The following is a 19,229-nucleotide window of genomic DNA, read 5'->3' as shown; positions in this document are numbered from 1 at the left end:
TTAGTCTCCCTCCTCTGGACACATTCCAGCTTGTCAATATCTCTCTTGAATTGTGGTGCCCAGAATTGGACACAATATTCCAGGTGTGGTCTAACCAAAGCGGAATAGAGGGGTAGCATTACTTCCCTAGATCTAGACACTATGCTCCTATTGATGCAGGCCAAAATCCCATTGGTTTTTTTTGCCGCCACATCACATTGTTGGCTCGTGTTTAACTTGTTGTCCACGAGGACTCCAAGATCTTTTTCACACATACTAATAATAATAATAATAACAACAGCAATAATAATAATAAATACATCATAAAAAGAAGAGCTAAAACACTATTAAAAGACATACAATAAGATACACAACGTTTTTAAATGCAAGTTAAAATTCACTGGTAAATGCAGATTAAAATTGACAACTGACTGCCCAACACCTCCCTCAGTCCCCATTTGTTGGGACTCTCACCCCTGGGCTGGCTTTCATACCTGATTCGTCCCTCCTCCAGCATCCGAAGCTGTGAATCCCTCCTCAGAACGTCTGCAATGGCATTCTGCTCCTCCTCTGTCAGGAAGCTGAGGTCCAGCAAGGCATCTATGTTGACGTCTTGATCCATGGCAAGTGATTTGGCAGGAGTCAGTCTCCCACGTCTTCTTTAAACGCTTCTCAGGTGTGGTCAGTTAGCACATTGTCCCTCTACACTGAATGGCACGGTTCAGCCAACAGAGAAGGATCACTACCTTCTTTGTTGCCATGGGTAAGAGATGCATTCAGGAAGAAGAATTCAGAGTCTAGGCTCTGCAGATGGTTATTTCCCAATCAGTTCAATTCTTGTGAAGCGAGGAAGCAACATACTGAAAGAAACAAAGAAAGAAATAATGTTCATACCAAATTAAACCTGTCAAATGCAACATATTTTTAAAATGCTCATTGAAGTGTCTTCCAGAGAAACTTGGAAACTGTCAACTGGTGGAAGGGCACCAAGAATTCCATCCAAAATCTCTTCCTTATGGAGAAGGCTTGGGGAGTGGGATGAGAAGTCAACAGAAACTCTAGGGAAGGAGCATGATGCAGTGAAACTGCCATACAATGCAGTTTCAGAATAATAATTTTATTTTTTTTGTTGTGTCAGGAGCAACCGCTCCTGTTGTGAGAGAATTGGCCGTCTGCAAGGACGTTGCCCAGGGGACGCCCGGATGATTTCTGATGTTTTGTCATCCTTGTGGGAGGCTTCTCTCTTGTCCCCGCATGAGGAGCTGGAGCCGATAGAGGGAGCTCATCCGCCTCTCCCAGGATTCGAACCTGCGACCTGTCGGTCTTCAGTCCTGCCAGCACAGGGCTTTAACCCACTGCGCCACCAATCTGCATTTCAGAATGCAAATTAACTGCATTGAATAACAACAACAACAACAATAACAACAGCAAAATGAAATCAAATTACTCTGGGACTTCCAAATTCAGACTAACATAGTTCTAGAGCACAATACTCCTGACCTCACGGTCATGTTATGGATTGTTGATGTTGCCATCCCAGGTGACAGCAGTATAGAAGAGAAACAACTGGAAAAGCTGACACGATATGAGGATTTAAAGATCGAACTGCAAAGACTCTGGCACAAACCAGTAAAGGTGGTCCCAGTGGTGATCGGCACACTGGGTACAGTGCCTAAAGACCTTGGCCTGCACTTAAACACAATCGGCGCTGACAAGATTACCATCTGCCAGCTGCAGAAGGCCACCTTACTGGGATCTGCATGCATTATTTGCCGATACATCACACAGTCTTAGACACTTGGGAAGTGTCCAACGTGTGATCCAATACAACAGCCAGCAGAGTGATCTTGTCTGCTGTGGACTCATCTTGTTTTGTTTCAAATAATAATGATAATAATAATAATAATAATAATAATAATAATTTTGTACCTCACTTCCATCTTTTCCTGCAGCAATGAAGAGGTGAGAGAAATGTGTTTTAAAGCCTCAAAAACGTAAGAGCAAGTTATTGTTTTTTTTTAAAAAAAACAGGATGTGGTTTTGCACTCCTTTTGTCTTTAGTTCTTACCCTACAAACTTGTTATTGTGCAGTATGGCTCTACTAACCAGTTTCTTGGTGAACTTCCTGCATCTGATGAAACAGCCTTTGAGCGGCAAGTAATTCATGTCACAATAAACCAATGGAAGCATTTTCAAAAGAAACCAGCAGAGAGGTTTAGCACACCCTCTTTTCCACAATTAAATGTATATACATGTAAAGAAATAAGTTCTACTCAGGTTAGTGGGGCTCACTCTCAGAAAAGCTGAATCAGGAATACAGCTTCAACATTATGAAGGTGAAACAGAAGAACGGCCTGCCTCAGGGGAGCGTGCTTGCTCCATCCATGTTCAACATCTACACAAATGACCAGCCACTGCCAGAAGGGACAGAGAGTTTCATCTATGCTGATGATCGTGCCATTACCGCTCAAGTAGGGAGCTTTGAGATGGTAGAACAGAAGCTTTCCGAAGCTCTAGGTGCTCTTACTGCCTACTACAGGGGAAACCAGCTGCTCCCCAACCCATCTAAAACACAGACATGTGCCTTTCATCTCAAGAACAGACAAGCATCCCGAGCTCTGAAGATCACCTGGGAAGGAATCCCACTGGAGCATTGCAGCGCACCCAAATACCTGGGAGTCACTCTGGACCATGCTCTGACCTACAAGAAGCACTGCCTGAACATCAAGCAAAAAGTGGGTGCTAGAAACAATATCATACGAAAGCTGGCTGGCACAACCTGGGGATCACAACCAGATACAGTGCCCTTGCGCTATGCTACTCTGCTGCTGAGTATGCATGCCCAGTGTGGAACACATCTCACCACACTAAAGCAGTAGATGTGGCTCTTAATGAGACATGCCGCATTATCACGGGGTGCCTGCGCCCTATACCACTGGAAAAATTACACTGTCTAGCCGGTATTGCACCACCTGACATCCACCGGGAAGTAGCAGCCAATAGTGAAAGGACCAAGGCAGAGACATCTCCAGCTCATCCCCTGTTTGGGTATCAGTCAGCACGTCAACGACTTAAATCTAGAAATAGTTTTCTAAGAGCTACAGAGACACTCGCTGGAACACCTCAGCAAGCGAGAGTCCAAAAGTGGCAGGCTCAAACCCAGCACCTCAACCAATGGCTGATACCAAACAAGAGACTCCCTCCTGGGCACACAGAGGACTGGGCGACCTGGAAGGCACTGAACAGACTGCGCTCTGGCACCACGAGATGCAGAGCCAACCTTCAGAAATGGGGCTACAAAGTGGAATCCTCAACATGCGAGTGTGGAGAAGAGCAAACCACTGACCACCTGCTGCAATGCACCCTGAGCCCTGCCACATGCACAAGGGAGGACCTTCTTGCAGCAACACCAGAAGCACTCCAAATGGCCAGATACTGGTCAAAGGACATTTAATCAACTCTCATACTCACAAATTTTGTAATCTGCTTGTTTGCTTTGTTCTGTTAGAAATGTAATATAATTTGACTGGTTGTTCTGACACAACAAATAAATAAATAAATTATGAAGGTCAAGCTGAATCGGGGATGCAGTCTCCCATTTGTGGTCATGATTTCCACAAATGTGTCAAATATGACCAAGTATAAGCCATACCTGCAGCCCCACCATATAGCATCAGATAATAATAAAATATTACAGCATATACAGTAGAGTCTTGCTTGTCCGACATCAACGGACCGGCAGAACACTGGATAAATGAAAATGTCAGATAATACGGAGTCTCCTACTGTTACCTGTCAGACGTGGTGCTAGACACCTAGAATACTAACAGGAGGGACTCTGAGGGTTAAGGCAAGGCAACACCTTGGAGCTAGAGAGGTCCAGCAGGAAGTGCCCGGATGCAGAAGAGGAGCATGGAAATCACAGAGGGAAGGAGGGAGGACACTTCCGCTCCCGGTCTTGCCTCTTTTCCCCCTTTCCTCCTTCCTTCTCCTCCTTGTCTTGCCTTTTTTCCTTATTGGGAATGGAGAGAGAGTTGGGAAGCGCTCCTTTAATTGAAGGGGAAATGCTGGAGGAAAAGTGGGTGTTGGATAAGAGGAATGTCGGATAAGCGAAGGTTGGATAAGTGAGATTCTACTGTACATTTAGATAAGATGTATTACGTATAGATCCTATGTGAATGATAGATCAGTATAATACATATTTACTTGTATATTACTAATCTACTGACCAAAGAAATTAACTTTAAGATATTGCTATACTTGGCTGCCATCAAGAGTAGAAAAAAATAGAGTTTGCATTAGTTAATGGATAAAATAAGGAGAAGGAATACTAGGCAGAGTTGGAGGAGAAGAGAAGAGAAGAGAAGAGAAGAGAAGAGGGGACAATATAAGAAGATAAAAGAAATCAATGCAGGTTCGGAAGGATAACTTGTTACTCTTATTAGAAAAGATGTCAGAGTTGGAACTTTTTTTCTTTTACTTCACTTCCTCCCTATACTAAAGAATGTGCATAACGAGACTCCTTCTCCCTCTATGTCAGTGGTTCTCAACCTCCCTAATGCCACGACCCCTTAATACAGTTCCTCATGTTGTGGTGACCCCCAATCAGCAAATTATTTTCATGACAACTACACAACTATAATCTGGCTACTGTTATGAAGCATAATGTACATATCTGATATGCAGGATGTATTTTCATTCACTGGACCAAATTTGGCACAAATACCCGATAGGCCCAAATTTGATCACTGGTGGTGTTGGGTGGGGGAATCGATTATGTCATTTGGGAGTTGTTGTTGCTGGGATTTATAGTTCACTTACAATCAAAGAGCATTCTGAACTCCACCAATGATGGAATTGAACCAAACTTGGCACACAGAACTCCCATGACCAAGAGAAAATACTAGAAGGGTTTGCTGGGCAGTGACCTTGAGTTTTGGAGTTGTAGTTCACCTACATCCAGAGAGCACTGTGGACTCAAACAATAATGGATCTGGATCAAAAGTGGCATGACAATCAATATGCCCAAATGTGAACTCTGCTGGAGTTTGGGGAAAATAGACCTTGACATTGGGAGTTGTAGTTACTGGGATTTATAGTTCACCTACAATCACAGAACATTCTGAACCCCCCCCCCCCCCCCCGCCCACACACACGATAGAACTGGGCCAAACTTCCCACACAGAACCCCCATGACCAACAGAAAATATTGCGTCTTTGGCGACCCCCCCTGACACCCCCTCGCGACCCCTCCAGGGGTCCTGACCCCCAGGTTGAGAAACACTACTCTATGTCTTTGATGATACAATAGATCAAGCATAGGCAACCTTTCTAACTTGCTAGCACTCCCTGCTAAGAGGACTGGCTGCCTTGTGATGGAAGGAAGGGAAGGAGGAAAGAAAGAAAGAGAGAAGGGAGGAAGGACAAAAGGGGGGACGGAAAGGATGGAAGGAGAAAGAATGAGAGAGGGAAGGAGGAAAAGGGAAGGGAAGGAAAGGAAAGGAAGAAAGGAGAAAGAGGGAGGGGAGGGGAGGGGAGGGGAGGAGAAAGGAAAGAGGGAAGGAAAGAAAGAAAGACAAAAAGGGAAAGAAGGGAGGGAGGGAGGGAGGGAGGGAGGGAGGGAGAGGGAGGTAAGGAGGAAGGAAAGAGAGAAAGAAGACAAAAGGGAAGGAAGGAAGGAAAGAAGGAAGGAAGGAAGGAAGAGAGGAAGGAAGGAAGGAAGGAAGGAAGGAAGGAAGGAAGAAAATGGGAGGGAAGGGAGGGAAGGAGGAAGGAAAGAGAGAAAGAAGAAAAGACAAAAGAGAGATTTCATCTGAACATGAGGAAGAACTTCCTGACTGTGAGAGCCGTTCAGCAGTGGAACTCTCTGCCCCGGAGTGTGGTGGAGGCTCCTTCTTTGGAAGCTTTTAAACAGAGGCTGGATGGCCATCTGTCAGGGGTGATTTGAATGCAATATTCCTGCTTCTTGGCAGGGGGTTGGACTGGATGGCCCATGAGGTCTCTTCCAACTCTTTGATTCTATGATTCTATGAGAAGGAAGGAGGGAAGGATGAAAGGGAAAGAAGGGAGGGAGGCATTCATGTGAGAGAGCTGTTGGGATTTTAGATAATATAAAATAATAATAAAACTTTATTTATATACCGCTTTATCTCCCCGAGGGGACTCGGAGCGGTTCCCAGGTAACATCACAAAACATACAAGGTAAATAAACAACATAAAAATAAGATTTGAAAAATAAAATATAAACATAAAAATTGTCGCCATAACACACATATTAAAAGAATCCTGCCTGTTCAAGGCAATTTAAAAAATTTAAAAAGGCTGGGGCAAGATTTGTGCAAGCCCAAAAATTCTAGGGGGCCCGGGAATTAAAAGTGCAATGCTATGGCAGGCAACAATAATATTAGGTACGGGTCTGTGGCTGTTCATTCCAGGGCCAATTAGAGGAAATGATCTGGGTAATTGGTAGGAAGAATCGGGCCGTATTCAACAATGTGTAGGGCTGAGTTAGAACTGGTCATTTTCAAAGGCTTGTTGAAACCACCAGGTCTTCAAGCTCTGACAAAAGGAGGGGAGGGATGGGGCCTGTCTTATTTCCCTTGGAAGGGCGTTCCAGAGGATGGGGGGCCACCACTGAGAAGGCCCTCTCTCTCGTCCCCACCAACTGTGCTTGAGACGGTAGTGGGACCGAGAGGAGGGCCTCCCCGGAAGATCTTAGAGCTCGCGCCGCTTCATAAGAGATGCGATCGCAGAGATAGGCGGGACCTGAACCGTTTAGGACTTTATAGGTCATGACCTGCACCTTATCGGCAGCCAATGAAGCTGTTTTAATAGGGGTGTTGTATGCTCCCTATAGACCAAGCAACAGTCACTACTAGAGTGAGGAACTCCTTTGTCATTCCTAGCTCATGCCTTAGGTCAAGACTCAAGATTCATGCTCCTGTTTGGCTTCTTGTTTTATGGATTTACCTTTGGGTTCATGCATATGTTTTGTTCCTTGTTTCCTAGACTTATTTTGGAATTCATGTTCCTGTTTTAACTATTGCTTCTGGATTTACCTGTTGCCTTTGGGACTTGCTTTCTTCAGTAACTCTTTGTTTTTCCCCCTTCCATTTGTTTAAAGTGCATTTGCCCCTTTTTATATGTGTGCTTTTATATCAATAAACTGTTCATTACCACGTTTAGTTTCTTGGTGAGTGCTTTGAGCAAGGTGAACTCCTGCTGAAGTGCAACAGCAGGCTTGTTTTCTGCTGCCCTGGATACCCTGGATATCTGCTGCCTTGGATACTACAACTCGATGGAGGAATGGGTTCAAATGAAGAAAAGGAGATTCCACCTAAACATTAGAAAGAGCTTTCTGAGCATGAGAGCTGTTCAGTAGTGAAACTTGCTGCCTCAGAGTCTGGTGAGGGCTCCTTCTTTGGAGGCTTTTCAACAGAGGGCAGATGGCCATCTGTAGGGGGTGCTTTGTGCTTTTCCTGCATGTCGGGGGGCTGGACTAGATGGTCCATGTGGTCTCTTCCAACTCTATGATTCTAAGTGGGAAAACAGCAATTGGCTTGAGGGAGTTACTTTTTGGACTACAGAACCCAGCATTCCTCAGCCACTAAGGATGAGAGTAAAAACAGGAACACACAGCCAGGGAACTCCCCTCTCAACAGCCAAATGAGGACCGAGTCCAGATCAACCCTTGCGAGGAACCAGAAGTATCTGAAAGAGTGTTCCAGGGAAGGGGAGTGAAATGGAGTGAAACAGAGTGAAACAGAGTCTCAGGATCCCTGAAGAGAAGCACTCCACACTTCCACATTTTGTTGCCCACTCCCATCCAAAGTAGGTCTGTCTTTCCTGTGTGAGGCAATGTTACTCAACAGAGCCTACTTTCCTGTATGTACTCAGACAACTTCTGTTTCCAGCCTCTGTTCACAGTACTATCCAGTGTTCCCTTTTAGTTAGCATTATAATCAGAGGCGGCCCTAGGTAATTTTCAATGGTAAGCAAACAGTATTTTGGCGCCCCCCGCCCCAACCAATCTCTGATATATATTTTCTGTTCGTCGTGGGAGTTCTGTGTGCCATATTTGGTTCAATTCCATCATTGGTGGAGTTCAGAATGCTCTTTGATTGCAGGTGAACTATACATCCCAGTAACTACAACTCGCATATGTCAAGGTCTATTTTCCCCCAAGAGCACCTCAAGAGCGCCCCTGGGCAAAATCAACTATACCGCAAAGGCTTACTTTGCGTAATGGTTGAGCCGCCCCTGATTATAATTCAACAAGAGCAGCTTGCCAAGGTGGATGCCACGATTCCCAGAATTCCCCTGGCATCTCTCGGTATATAAAGCAAGAATCACAGGAGAGGGTGTGCTTCTTTATCACTTCACAACAGATGAGTGTTGAAAAACAGCCCGGGTTTTAAGTCAAACGAATTATTAGATATTGTTCATTATTTAAACTGCACTTGGGTATAAAGCAAAAGTTTGGCCAATGTTTTAACTATTTCCAGACAGAGAACTAAGTGCAACAGCAACTAAAAGCAGCCTCATACAATTCCGTATTTCCCTTGAAAAGTTTATTTTAGGGATGCCTAAAAACAAAACTAACAAAAGTGGTAGGGCTATACAAGTGGGTGACAAATGGAAAATATTACTTTGGGGACCCCTAGTAAAACATTTTCAGTGGAAGGAGCCCCCAGTGGCGCAGTAGGTTAAACCTCTGTGCTGGCAGGACTGAAGACCGACAGGTCGCAGGTTCGAATCTGGGGAGAGGCGGATTTTTTTTTTGGTCGTGTCAGGAGCGACTTGAGAAACTGCAAGTCGCTTCTGGTGTGAGAGAATTTGCCGTCTGCAAGGACGTTGTGGGAGGCTTCTCTCATGTCCCCGCATGAGGAGCTGGAGCTGATAGAGGGAGCTCATCCACCTCTCCCCGGATTCGAACTTGCGACCTGTCAGTCTTCAGTCCTGCCGGCACAGGGCTTTAACCTACTGCGCCAGCGGGGAGAGGCGGATGACCTCCCTCTATCAGCTCCAGCTCCTCATATGGGGACATGAGTGAAGCCTGCAACAAGGATGATAAAAACATCAAATCATCCGGGCGCCCCCTGGGCAACGTCCTTGCAGACGACCAATTCTCTCACACCAGAAGCGACTTGCAGTTTCTCAAGTCGCTCTTGATACAACAACAACAAAAAAAGTGGAAGGTGAGTGTGTAATAAAAGATCTGACAAGCAAGCAGATATGGTAAGTTGTAGTTTGTGTTGTTGATCTATACCCCATCTTTTGACCAAGTGTGGAATTCAAAGACGTTTACACAACAAAAGGAAGTACAAGAAAGTTACATATAGATAGAACAAACAAAACATTACTCCAAATGTTTAGACCATCTACATTAGGGGTCCTCAAACTAAGGCCCGGGGGCCGGATACAGCCCTCCAAGGTCATTTGTCTTGCCCTTGCTCAGGGTCAACCTAAGTCTGGGACGAAAACACACAACAACAACAACAATCCTATATCATCAGTCAAAAGCAGGCCCACACTTCCCATTGAAATACTAATACATTTATATCTGTTAAAAATGTTCTTCATTTTAATTATTCTATTGTTTTAAGTGTTTTTTGCACTACAAATAAGATATGTGCATAGGAATTCACACAGCCCCTCAAACTGTTGGAGGGCTGGATTATAATTTGGGGGGGGGGGGGACATGAATGAATGCACAATTATGCAAAATTATGGATGTTGATATGACCCATGGAAAACTCATATTCTGGGCACCAAATTTCAACTAAAAATTCAAGGGTTGTTGTAGGTTTTTTCGGGCTATATGGCCATGGTCTAGAGGCATTTTCTCCTGACGTTTCGCCTGCATCTATGGCAAGCATCCTCAGAGGTAGTGAGGGTGCTTGCCATAGATGCAGGCGAAACGTCAGGAGAGAATGCCTCTAGACCATGGCCATATAGCCCCAAAAAACCCTATAACAACCCAGTGATTCCAGCCATGAAAGCCTTCGACAATACATTAAAAATTCAAGACTAATAATGTAGTATATACAGTAAATCAATGTTGCCTTAGAAGTGTCCCTTGTGGATTGACACTGCTGGACTAACAAATAATGTTATCTTTGTAATAAATTAACAAAACCGTATTTTATCTGAAGGTTACTTCTAATTTATCTTTCCTCCTAATCTGTCCTTTCCCTCTACAGCAGTGGTTCTCAACCTGTGGGTCCTCAGATATTTTGGTCTACAACTCCCAGATATTCCAGCCAGTTTACCAGCTGTTAGGATTTCTGGGAATCGAAAGCCAAAACATCTGGGTACCCACAGGTTGAGAACCACTGCTCTACAGCAAGACAGTCCAGTTTCCTGTAGCACCTTCTATTGGGAAAGACTCATACTTGGGTCCAGAAGAGTTACTCAAGAAGGAACCACAAGTATCATTGCCAACGGCTTGAGGCAGGCGGTTTCCTTGACACCAAAGAAGATACTAGGGAGCTAGACTTGCTTATGTAATCCATGGTCCCGAACTTCTACAAAAACAGTCTCATAGGATAAGTAGTGGCTTAGGAAACACTGGTCCTCTAGATGTTTTTCCTTCAACTCCCAGAAAACCCTCAGCTGGAATGGTCAACAATAACGTTTTGGGGGTTATAGTCCTAGAGCAGTGTTTCTCAACCTGGAGGTCGGGACCCCTGGGTGGGTCGCGAGGGGGTGTCAGAGGGGTCACCAAAGACCATCAGAAAACACTATTTTCTGTTGGTCATGGTAAGTTTGGCACAATTCTATCATTGTTGGGGTTCAGAATGCTCTTTGATTGTAGGTGAACTATAAATCCCAGCAACTACAACTCCCAAATGACAAGGTCTGTTTTCCCCAAACTCCACCAGTGTTCACATTTGGGCATACTGAGTATTCGTGCCAAGTTTTGTCCAGATCCATCATTCTTTGAAACCACAGTGCTCTCTGGATGTAGGTGAACTACAACTCCAAAACTCAAGGTCAATGCCCACCAAAACCTTCCAGGGTTTTCTTTTGGTCATGGGAGTTCTGTGTGCCAAGTTGGGTCAATTCTATCATTGGTGGAGTTCAGAATGCTCTTTGATTGTAGGCTAACTGTACATTCCAGCAACTACAATTCCCAAATGACAGATTCAATCCCCCCCCCCAACCCCACTAGTATTCAAATGTGGGCGTATTGGGTATTTGGGCCGAATTCAGTCCAGTGAATGAAAATCTATCATGCATATCAGGTATTTACATGACAATTCACAACAGTAGCAAAATTCCAGTTATGAAGTAGCAACAGAAACAATTTTATGGTTGGGGGTCACCACAACATGGAGAACTGTATTAAGGGGTCACGGCAGAAGGAAGGTTGAGAAACACTGTCCTAGAGTGTTCCATTCCTGTAATAGTAGAGTAGACAAGAGAGAAGCCCAGTATCATATCGCCAAGTGCACAGGTGGAAATTCTGGAGACCTCCCAATCTTCTTGGACTACAGCTCCTCAGCTGAAATTGCTGGTAGTTGTAGTTCTACACCATCTGGAGGAACATATGATTTCTATTCTGATCTAGTGAAAGATGGGATAAACACAGGGGTGGAGACTTCAGGAATGGGATATTGTTTAATTTGATCTATTACAGTGTTTCTCCAATTGCTCTTTCAGATGTTTTCGACTTCAACTCCCAGAAATTCCAGCCAGTTTACCTGCTGTTAAGAAGGTAAAACATCTAGAGGGGAACAGCTTGAGAAACTCTGGTCTATTCTATTTTAATCTCTCTTTCGGATAACTCTAAGGCTGTCCTGAACTGCAGTTTTCTAGAGAAGAAATTACCCTAGAAAATGCTTTATTTCTCAAAGCATACAGTACGGTTACAAGCAAAGTTCCATCTGACAGTTGCTTTCCCACTCACCTCATGTACCTCAGTTTGGCCCTCCTCTTCACAGCCCTGTTTCATGGAACCCCTCTCCCTTGCTTCAAGTGAGTTACAGGCCAAGACACGGCCTACTTTTATGGTTCCCCACAACTCCAAGAAATGAGGTCATGACAAAGGCAACATTTTAAATTCCCACCCCCCTTTCTTTCATCATTTTATTTTCATCACAGTCCTCAGAGGTTGCTTACACTGAATAGTAATTGTCACAGGACCATTCAATCACTGATACTCATGGCCAGTGGGAGTTGAATTTGGGTTTCCCCTAGTACTAGCCTGATAATCTAACCTCAAAATACACCATACAAGTTTTTGAAGCTCCATCAGACAAAATATGACTTTTGACATCTTATGTCCAATGAAGAACCAGTTGAGCTTTGAAAGTCATCACAATGTATTTTGTACCTTTTGGTTGGCCCATAAAGGTATTACTCTTTTGTGGATTTATTTTTGTTTCATTTTGCTGCACGGCAGACATGGCTAACAATGAATAATGAAGAAATACCAGCAATGTCCCACTGGAGTTGGCCAGGAGGTAACAGGTGCATCTCCTCTGCAGAATGAATGCAGTTTGACATGACATTAATTGCCATGTCTCAGTGTTATAGGATATGGAGAGTTGTAGTTTTACAAGGTATTTAGACTTCTCCGCCAAAGAGTGCTGGTGTCTCACCAAACTACAACTCCCATGATTCCACAGCATTAACACTGCAGTTGAAAGTTCATCCATTCTACAGTGGATCAATAACTCTTATTACTTCCTCTTGGCAATTTTAGACTGGGAGAAAAGTCCTATTACAGACAGTCCACAAGTTACAAATAAGATAGATCCTTTAGGTGTGTTCTTCAGTTGAATTCATTTGTAAGTTTGTAATATGGTTCTGGCCCAGCTTGTCTGAACGTATCTCCCCCTACGTCCTACCTCGAAACTTACAATCTTCCGGGGAGGCTCTGCTCTCAATCCCACCTTCGTCGCAAATGCACTTGGTGGGGATGAAGGACAGGGCCTTCTCAGCAGTGGCCCCCTCGCCTGTGGAACTTGCTCCCCAGCGAAATTAGGACAACAGCTTCCCTCCTTTCCTTCAGGAAAAAATTGAAGACGTGGCTATGGGACTAGGCATTCGGATAGCAGGCTGACAGTAGAAATGACGATAATGCTATGGAAAAAGGACTATGGACAGGCTTCTGATTAAGTTGTGGATCATAGAACATGGACTTAACATGCCAACTAATTCAATTTGTACTATCTTAAATGGTTTTTAATCTAATTTTAATGTTTTAACTTATTATGTAACTGTTGTTTATTTGTTGTAGATGTGGGGCATTGAACTGTTGCCAGCTGTAAGCCGACCTAAGTCCCCCTTCCGAGGTAGAGAATGGCGGGGTACAAGTGTTTGAAATTATATATATACTGGCATGACAGCATGGAGCGCCATTACCTTCCTGCAGTAGCGGTACTTATTGACCTACTCACATTTGCATGTTTTCAAACTGCGAGGTTAGCAGAAGCTGGGGCTAACAGCAGGAGCTCATCCCATTTCCCGTATTCAAACTGCCAACCTTTTGGTCAGCAAGTTCAGCAGCTCAGTGGTTTAACTCACTGTGACACCAAGGGCTCCTCTGTGTGTGTCTGTATGATAGCATACAGAAGGGTTAACACCCCTGTGGTGTTTCTTTTACTGTCTGTGCCTCTGATCAGAAGATTTCACCTCACCTTCTGTCCTTGTGATAATCGGATTTTGGAGCCCCTGGTGGTGCAGTGGGTCAAACCCTTTGTGCCAGGAGATCTGACCGACAGGTCACCGTTTCAAATCTGGGGAGAGTGCGTATGAGCTCCCTCTGTCAGCTCCAGCTTCCCATGCGGAGACATGAGAGAAACCTCCCACAAGGATGGTAAAACGTCAAAACATCCTCTGAGCAACGTCTTTGCTTGATGGCCAATTCTCTTACACCAGAAGCGACTTGCAGTTTCTCAAGTTGCTCTTGATACGAAAAAATTAATAAATTGGATTTTGAAAAATTTGTCTTATTATGGAAACAAGGATTGGTGAGAAAGCTTTAGTTGAGACTCAAGATAACTCTTCTAGGAGTGAATTTCCCTTCTTGTTGTCTCATGCCATTCTCATTTCTAAGTCGGATGTTTGTAACTCGGAGACTGTCTGTATTCTAACACTTGTATGTGTCTATGCAGGTAGGATCTTCCATTGCCAGGACCCCATAATCTACACGGGGTCCTTGAGGCTGACCAAGCAGTTGACCACAGGTTGCTGGTGCCTCTCAACTCTGGATGTTGCTGACTTTACAGTATAAGGTACATCACCCCTCTGAAATCACCTAACTAAAAAGTCTCTGTCGGAATGAAGGAATGTGTTTTGCAGCTGAATTGTAGCACTGAAAGCAGCTGCAGACTTCCTACCTGCCTCTCCAAACGGCAATGTGCCTCTCCAATATTTTACTCCAGGAACATTAGGATGATTTTTCCAAGCCTAATTGCTGAGGGTGGAGGTTGCACATGCAAGTAGTTGCGCATAACTGTATGTAACCAAACGGGTATTTCATATCTGTGACCACAGTTTTGCAAAGGAGGTATTCTTCTGATATTCCAGCTGGCCCTTCAGGCTGTGAAAAAGGTCTCAGCTCTGTCCTATGGCATCCTTATCAGTGAAAGATAGGTCAACCAGTGCCAATAGCTAGACAGACAGATAAATAGATCTGTTTATTGATTAGTCCTCTGACCATATCAACAACAAAAGACAAAAACAAAAATACACAGGCAAATAGACACAATGTTAAAACTCCTGTAATAGTTATCTATAGATATAATTAAAGTGAATGTTTGTATGTATGTATGTATGCGGCAGCTTTCTGATAGGCTCCCACTTCCACAGACCACTGCGACCCACACGAACGACGGACCTGGACCAAACTTGGCACACATAACCCCCATGACCCACTTTACATGCTGGTGCAATTTGGGGGAAGAAGGACCATGGATGATGGGATTTGCAGTACGGTACTTTCCAGCGCTTTGACTCCAAAAGACCATGGCGACCCCCACTATTAACGGATCAGGGCCCGGTGGCGCAGTGGGTTAAACCCCTGTGCCAGCAGGACTGAAGACCGACAGGTCACAGGTTCAAATCCAGGGAGAGGCAGATGAGCTCCCTCTATCAGCTCCAGCTCCTCAAGTGGGGACATGGGAGAAGCCTCCCACAAGGATGATAAAACATCAAATCACCAGGGCGTCCCCTGGGCAACGTCCTTGCAGACGGCCAATTCTCTCACACCAGAAGTGACTTGCAGTTTCTCAGGTCACTCCTGACACGCAAAAAAAAAAAAGGACCAAACTTGGCACACAAAGCCGCCATGACCCACATCCTGGTGAGGTTTGGGGGAAGATGCACCTCGAATGATAGGACTTGCACTACCTTCACTCACTTCCAGAGACCACTGTGACCCACACCAATGACTGATCAAAGACCAAACTTGGCACTCAGACCCTCCGTGACCAATTCTACATCCCAGTGCGGTTTGAAGGAGGATGGATCATGGATGATGGGACTTGCAGTACCTTCACTCACTTCCTGAGACTACTGAGACCCACATCAATGACTGATCAAGCGCAAACTTGGCACACAGAGCCTCCATGACCCATTCTATGTCCTGGTGCGGTTTCTGGGCCTATGGACCATGGACGATGGGACTTGCAGTACCTTCACTCACTTCCTCAGGCCACTGTGGCACATACCAATGACTAATCAAGACCAAACTTGGCATCCAGAGCCCCCATGACCCATTCTATGTCCTGGTGTAGTTTGGAGGAGTATGGACTATGGACAATGGGACTTCCATATGGAAGCTGTAGTTCACCTGCACTCACTGAACCCAGCCAACATTGGACCTAGACTACACTTGGAGCACAGGCAAACAATGCCTTTCTCAAATAACCCGGGGACCACCGTGTCCCCAAGCTAGTATAAAATAAATTAAAGCACAATAAGTATTAAATAATAAGTTTGGTAAAATGGGTTTAAATTACAAGATGAAGCATGGGGAGTAGTGTGACGAGTATAAAAGAGTCAGTATATAACATCAAAAGCTTATGCTGTGTCTGGTTCCAATGCAAATTTAGCTACCCCGCTTTTGGCCCTGCCTTGTGTGTGCAAACACCCATCCCTACTGATAATTAATTCCACCTTTTGCATTTCCACCCACTGGTCCATCATTTTCCTTCCTCTCCCCAGAAAATTCCAATTTTTCAACACTTCCTTGTAAGTCAGAGTTTCTCAACCTGGGGGTTGTGACCCCTGGGGGGGATCGCCAATTCTATCATTGGTGGGGTTCAGAATGCTCTTTGATTGTAGGCAAACTATAAATCCCAGAATTACAACTCCCAAATTTCAAGGTCTATTTTCCCCAAACTCCACCAGTGTTCACATTTGGGAATAATTGAGTATTTGTAGCAAGTTTGGTCCAGATCCATCATTGTTTGAGTCTACAGTGCTCTCTGAAGATAGGTGAACTAGAATTCCAAAACTCAAGGTCAATGACCACCAAACCTTTCCAGTATTTTCTGTTGGTCATGGGAGTCCTATGTGGCAAGTTTGATTCAATTCCATCGTTGGCGTAGTTCGGAATGCTGTTTGATTTTAGGTTTACTATAAATCTATATATATATAAATGCTCTGTTCATAATGAGTATCTTAAAAACAAAAGAACTAATGAACAAAATCACACCAAATTCGGCAACAAAATGTCTCACAACACAAGGAGTGACCATCACTCAAAAATTATGATTTTGTTATTTGGGAGTTGTAGTTGCTTGGATTTATAGTTCACCTACAATCAAAAAGCATTCTGAACTCCATCAACGATGGAATTGAACCAAACGTGGCACACATAACTCCCATGACCAACAGAATATACTGGAAGGGTTTGGTGGGCACTGACCTTGAGTTTTGGAGTTGTAGTTCACCTACACCCAGAGAGCACTGTGGACTCAAACAATGATGGATCTGGCACAAACTTGGCACAAGCACTCAATACACCCAAATATGAACACAGATGGCATTTGGGGGAAATAGACCTTGACATTTGGGAGTTGTAGTCACTGGGATTCACAGTTCACATACAATCAAAGAGCATTCTGAACCCCATGAAGGACAGAATCGGGGCAAACTTCCCACATAGAACCCCCATGACCAACAGAAAATACTTAAGGCCATCCAATCCAACTCCATCAGGGCAAGAAAACGTAATCAAAGCCCTCCTGACAAAGAGCCATCCAACCATCAATACAGATAGATAGATAGATAGATAGATAGATAGATAGATAGATAGATATGATTCACACACACAGAGAGAGAGAGAGAGAGAGATAGTATCATAGATTTGAAAGGGACCCTTAAAGGAGGACAATGATATGTTGCCTGTTCCAGGGTGGCCAAACCAGACACTCTCCACATCAACACTGATAAAGAAACAGCAAGAAATACTGTTTACCCACAAGCATCAAGACATTACATATATTAGAAACCAGCACTTTCTCATTACTTTATTTTCCAGATCAACAGACTGGGCCACAGCAACGCGTGGCAGGGGACAGCTAGTATAACTATAAATATAAATCCCAGCAACTACAACTCACAAATGTCAATCTCAATTCCCCAACCCGCACCCCACCAGTGTTCAGATTTGGGCGTATCAGGCATTTGTGCCCAATTTGGTCCAGTGAATGAAAGTACATCCTGCGTATCAGATATTTACATTACGATTCATAACAGTAGCAAAATTACAGTTGTGAAGTAGTAACGAAAATAATTTTACCGTTGGGGTTCACCACAACATGAGGAACTGTATTAAGGAGCAGGGGCATTGGGAAGATTGAGAAACACTTGTGTAGATTAAAAGGAGGCACAAAAATGATGCAATTACAAGGGGGGAAAGTAGCCAGTGATGTCTCATTGGGGTTGCAATAAATGCCTTGGATTGCAGGAAAAAACTTCCACAAACCTGTTGGGATAGTGTCAGGTTTCCATTTCAGAGGATTATCACCAAGGGAAAAAGCAATTGCAATCAGCAGAATGAAGTCAACAAAAGTTCATAGGAAGAGCAAGAACAGGTCTTTGCTCCAGCCCAGAAGTCCAGTCCAGATTACACACAACCCTCTTCTTGAAAAGCAGCATTTCAGTAGAGAACCTGTGCCAGCCCAGACAAGCCAAACAAATCCTCCCTCCTTCCCTCCCTGGGACATTTATTCACCTGGGACAAACAGAGAAAAGGAATTCCCCACCTGCAGACTCCATCTCCAGCCACCTACAAAATGCTTGATCGCCTTCAGAGGAAAGTATGTTGACGATGAAACTGAATAATGACATGACATGAATACGCTTACGATAATTTATTTATTTATCGTGTCAGGAGCAACCAGACAGTTGTATTACATTTTTAAAACTTGTGCACCAGCTGCGCCCGTACCTTGGGAAGTCTGACTTGGCCACGATAGTCCACGCTCTGGTTACATCCTGTATAGACTAATGCAATGCACTGTATGTGGGGCTGCCTTTGAAGACTGTCCGGAAGCTTCAAATGGTCCAACGAACTGCAGCTAGATTGCTAACAGGAGCGGCACTCAGAGAGCATACAACTCCTCTGTTGTGCCAGTTCCACTGGCTGCCTGTTTGCTACCGGGCACAATTCAAAGTGCTGGCTTTAGCCTATAAAGCCCTAAACAGTTCTGGCCCAACTTACATGTTTGAACGCATCTCCCCTTATGAACCATCTAGGACAGTGGTTCTCAACCTGGGGTCCCCAGATGTTTTTGACCTCCAACTCCCAGAAGTCCAAACAGCTGGTAAACTGGCTGGGATTTCTGGGAGTTGTAGGTCGAAACACCTGGGGACCCACAGGTTGAGAACCACTGATCTAGGACGTTAAGATAGTCTGGGGAGGCCCTGCTCTCGTTACCACCTTGGTCACATGGAGGAGATGAGAGACAGGGCCTTCTCAGTGGTGCCCCTGGGCTGTGAAACGCCCTCCCTATAGATATTAGATCGGCCACCTCCCTTTTAATATTCCTGAAAAAAGTCAAGTTGTGGCTTTTCAAGCAAGTGTTTGCAGAGTAACTGATATAGGAAAATGGGACGACTAGACAATGAGTCCGGACAACGTTTTTAACAAGGAGACACTACGAATTTATATTTTATTGATTTGGTTAGTTTTTATTATATGTTATGTTTTTAATTGTATTTGTGACATTGTAATCATTGAATTTTGCCCTGTTAACTGCCTTGAGTCACTTATGGGCTGAGAAAGGCGG

General features: G+C 44.3%; 1 protein-coding gene across 1 annotated transcript in view; it reads right to left on the bottom strand.

Annotated features, from left to right (window-relative positions):
• The window catches only part of SYTL1 (synaptotagmin like 1), a 78,006-nt gene that overhangs the window by 46,113 nt on the left and 12,664 nt on the right, over window positions 1-19,229 (bottom strand). The window contains exon 2 of the mRNA XM_060784403.2: window positions 474-839. Coding sequence (XP_060640386.2) covers window positions 474-601 — 128 coding nt within the window. The 5' untranslated portion in view covers window positions 602-839. The remainder of the gene's footprint in view (window positions 1-473; window positions 840-19,229) is intronic.

The sequence above is a fragment of the Anolis sagrei genome, chromosome X (assembly GCF_037176765.1).
Source record: "Anolis sagrei isolate rAnoSag1 chromosome X, rAnoSag1.mat, whole genome shotgun sequence".
NCBI lineage: Eukaryota > Metazoa > Chordata > Lepidosauria > Squamata > Dactyloidae > Anolis > Anolis sagrei.
The sequence above is the reverse complement of the archived record's forward strand: the minus strand, read 5'-3'. Positions and strand labels throughout refer to the sequence as shown.